The sequence below is a fragment of the Lottia gigantea genome, assembly GCF_000327385.1.
Source record: "Lottia gigantea unplaced genomic scaffold LOTGIsca_44, whole genome shotgun sequence".
NCBI lineage: Eukaryota > Metazoa > Mollusca > Gastropoda > Lottiidae > Lottia > Lottia gigantea.
This window is the reverse complement of record NW_008709540.1, coordinates 1129372-1132736: the sequence shown is the minus strand read 5'-3', so window position 1 is coordinate 1132736 and position 3365 is coordinate 1129372. Positions and strand designations below refer to the sequence as shown.

Genomic DNA, 3365 nt, shown 5'->3' with positions numbered 1-3365 from the left:
GCTTGTATCATCTTTTTGTGCTTTAAATCAGAATCTGATTGAATTGAGACAATATCGCATATCACTGTTAAAAAAGTACCCAATAAATCAATTGTATTGATATTGATATGTGAAAACAGAGCCTGAAACACTTTGTTACTCAGTTTCACCCTGTTATGATCTTCACAACTGACTTTTTTCTCGGCGGAAGTTTGAGAAGAGTACATGTTCTTCAGATTCTGTTTTTATATTTCTAAATTTTAATACAAATATTTTAGCAATAGACAAGTTGACTCAATCCCTTATCTGATTACTTATAAACAAATAAGACTTTTATGTAATTTTTGCCTTTCAGATTTCAGTACCCACGAACTCAACCAATCAACGACCAGCAGCCTTTATTGAAGGTGGTATTCATGCTAGAGAATGGATTTCACCAGCTACTGTCATCTACATGGCTTCTCAGGTCTGTTACTATCCCAGAGTCTCAAAAAGGTGGGGATTTTTAAGGTGCCCTAACTATATGACTGAACAAGTCATTCAAAAATTTTGTGGAATTACTCAGCATAAATAACTGGCAGTAAATATATATATCATTGAATTCAAACTAATAAAATTTCTTTAATGTGAGAAAATACGTACTTTAGTCACTATCATTTCTGACAGCTGCCAGTGGGCGTATGTTACCTTGCTTGGCAAGTTATCTTTGTTTTTAGATGTTGGAGAATTATGGCAAAGATAAAGAAGTAACGTCTGCTCTGGAGGCGTTCGATTGGTATATTGTACCAGTGGTTAATGTTGATGGTTATGCTTACACTTGGGATAAGGTATATATTCTATTGGTTATGACTAAAAACATAATATAGACAGTGACTCAACTAGATGAGTGGCGACACGTGGCCCCTGTCTTTATTAAACACTTGCTCTCCCGCATTGTCATTTTTGCATGGAAGCATTTACTCAAACATTACCAACCAGGGGCGTATTTATGCCTGAGGAGGGAGCCAAAAATGACAGGTGTCTCTCCGAGGCAAGTCCCGAATGGGCAAAGCCTCTTGAGACCAGGGATCTGCGGGCTGTCAGAGGACTCTCAGATGGCCTAAGATGAATTTTGAGCATTTAGCGGGCTTGATTTTCACTTCAAAATAAGACCAATCACATGCCCGAGAGAGGGGGTGGGGGGGGTGGGGGAGACATGGCCCATTGAGCCTCCCCATAAATACGCAAGTTACCAACTATTAGATATACGCTATATATACTTGCCTCTTGGTCAAAACCAATTCAACTGCATTAATACTGCAGCAATGTGTTAATGTGCATCTTCATTATTTAAGGAACGATTATGGCGAAAAACAAGAACAAAACATATTTTGTGTTATGGATCTGATCCTAATAGAAACTGGGACAACCATTGGTGTAATGGAGGTAAGTAGCTCGTCAATTTGTTCCAAATTTAAGAAAATAGATACTATCCGCTAAGTGTTTGATGACGTCATTAATCGCGAAAGGCCTGATGTGATACAGCATATTTCGCGATTAGTGACGACATCAATAACTTAGTTTTTGTGGAATTGCAAGAACCACAAACGTCTAACTGAAAATTGGAATGGTGGAAATTGATGCTATAGAATACCTCTTTACAATTCCTTTAAATATACAAGCGATTTGATATGGTCTTTCTTTTTCAGAATCTGGTCCTGGCGGTCGTAATCCCTGTTCAGAAACATATTGTGGTCCTAAAGCCTTCTCAGAACCCGTCGTAAAGGGCGTAGCAGACTTCATTTTATCAAAACCAAAAGGAACATTTAAAATCTTCATTGATTTCCATAGTTATTCCCAGCTGTGGATGTCACCGTTTGGTTGGACTAAAAATCTCCCCGCTGACTACACCCAACAGGTATAAATCATTATCATTAAAAGCCAAGTTAAGTATCCTCGAAACGATCTTTGGGAAAGAAAAGCCCTTGACATATCAGAGATCCAGGAGAAAAAGATATTAACCATAATAATAAGCGATATGCGAATCAAATAAAACTCTCAGAACAGGTCATTCTGTGGTATTATATCGCTTTCTTCCACAGTGAATTTTCACGTTGTCAAGAGTTCTAGATCTAAACATCTGCCTCTATTCCAGCCTCTGATAGCTATTTTGAAATTTGTCCAGCAAATATAGTCAAAATATCTATCAGAAGCTGAATAGATAGCAGAGTTAGAAATAGCTTGACCATTGTGAGGATGTCCACGGTGGTGCTAGGCATTTGACTAATTCTCATAAAAAATTTATTCATTTTTCTCTTATCAGGAGGCCTCGTCTAAAGCTGCTACAGAAGCCATAACAGAAGTCCATGGTACTAAATACGTCTACGGACCAATCGCTACCACCATTTGTAAGTATGAGTCTTTTAGCTGACTATCTGCTTTCTTTCTCTGTATCACGGGAAAACGCTGGATTCTCCGGGTTTATATGAAACCAATAGTGGTGTTTCAAGAGTCGACATGTTTCCAATTATCAATGTGGTAAATCTCAGTACAGAAAATGCTCAAGTTGTTGAAGAAGGCAGATCGTGATTTTGTCGGTTGGCCTCAGACATCTTGGCAGATGGCGTTGAGTAGTTTCATCTCTCAAGTTTGTTCAGATATAAATCATTCTATTTCAGATTTGGCCAGTGGAAGCAGTGCTGACTGGACTTACAGTAACGCCAGTGTGAAATACTCGTATGGGGTGGAGTTACGAGATACAGGAGAATACGGTTTCCTGCTCCCGGCAGATAAGATTTTACCCAGCGGACAAGAAACTTTACAGGGTTTACTCGCTTTAGCTGAATTTGTCAAAAATAATCCATAAATAAATATTATTATTTTATACTCCCATATTAGTCAATACGTAGCGGGTAGCAGTAAACCTATCTTCTTCTTTAAGGGTCTGTTGTTAACTGCGGTGCTGTGTGGCCAATTGGTGAACTATCGCGTGCGTTGAAATCGATCAAATATTCATTTCACGCATATATAACAACATATCCACACTAAAGTCCATTCATGCCAAGACCTTATTTGTCACAAACATAGTAAATCATACAAATTAATCTTGACAATGTTTCAAAGGTCAAAGTAAATTCGATGAGCCCCATTTTAACATACAAATAAAACGGACAAATAGCGGTAATGCCCCTTTTCATATACCTACCAAACCAGTATCGGGGTTTGGTGTATTCGAGGTAAAATAAGATGTCTAGGAAAACCTGTACTTTTGGAAGTGCGGAAAATCTTCTTAAAACAGGGCCCAGTTTTTCTGATCCCTCCCCAGTCGACAAATGTTCATAATTAGGGCTTAGCCGTCAGAGGCTGGAATAGAGGCAGATGTTTCGGACTAAGCCTAGTTTATATCT

General features: G+C 38.4%; 1 protein-coding gene across 1 annotated transcript in view; it reads left to right on the top strand.

Moving 5' to 3' along the window:
- LOTGIDRAFT_204246 (hypothetical protein) overlaps positions 1-2841 on the top strand; it is a 5931-nt gene extending 3090 nt beyond the window's left edge. Inside the window, exons 5-10 of the mRNA XM_009060760.1 lie at positions 335-445; positions 696-806; positions 1314-1404; positions 1668-1876; positions 2282-2366; positions 2637-2841. Coding sequence (XP_009059008.1) covers positions 335-445; positions 696-806; positions 1314-1404; positions 1668-1876; positions 2282-2366; positions 2637-2824 — 795 coding nt within the window. The 3' untranslated portion in view covers positions 2825-2841. The remainder of the gene's footprint in view (positions 1-334; positions 446-695; positions 807-1313; positions 1405-1667; positions 1877-2281; positions 2367-2636) is intronic.
- Positions 2842-3365: the final 524 nt, after the last annotated feature.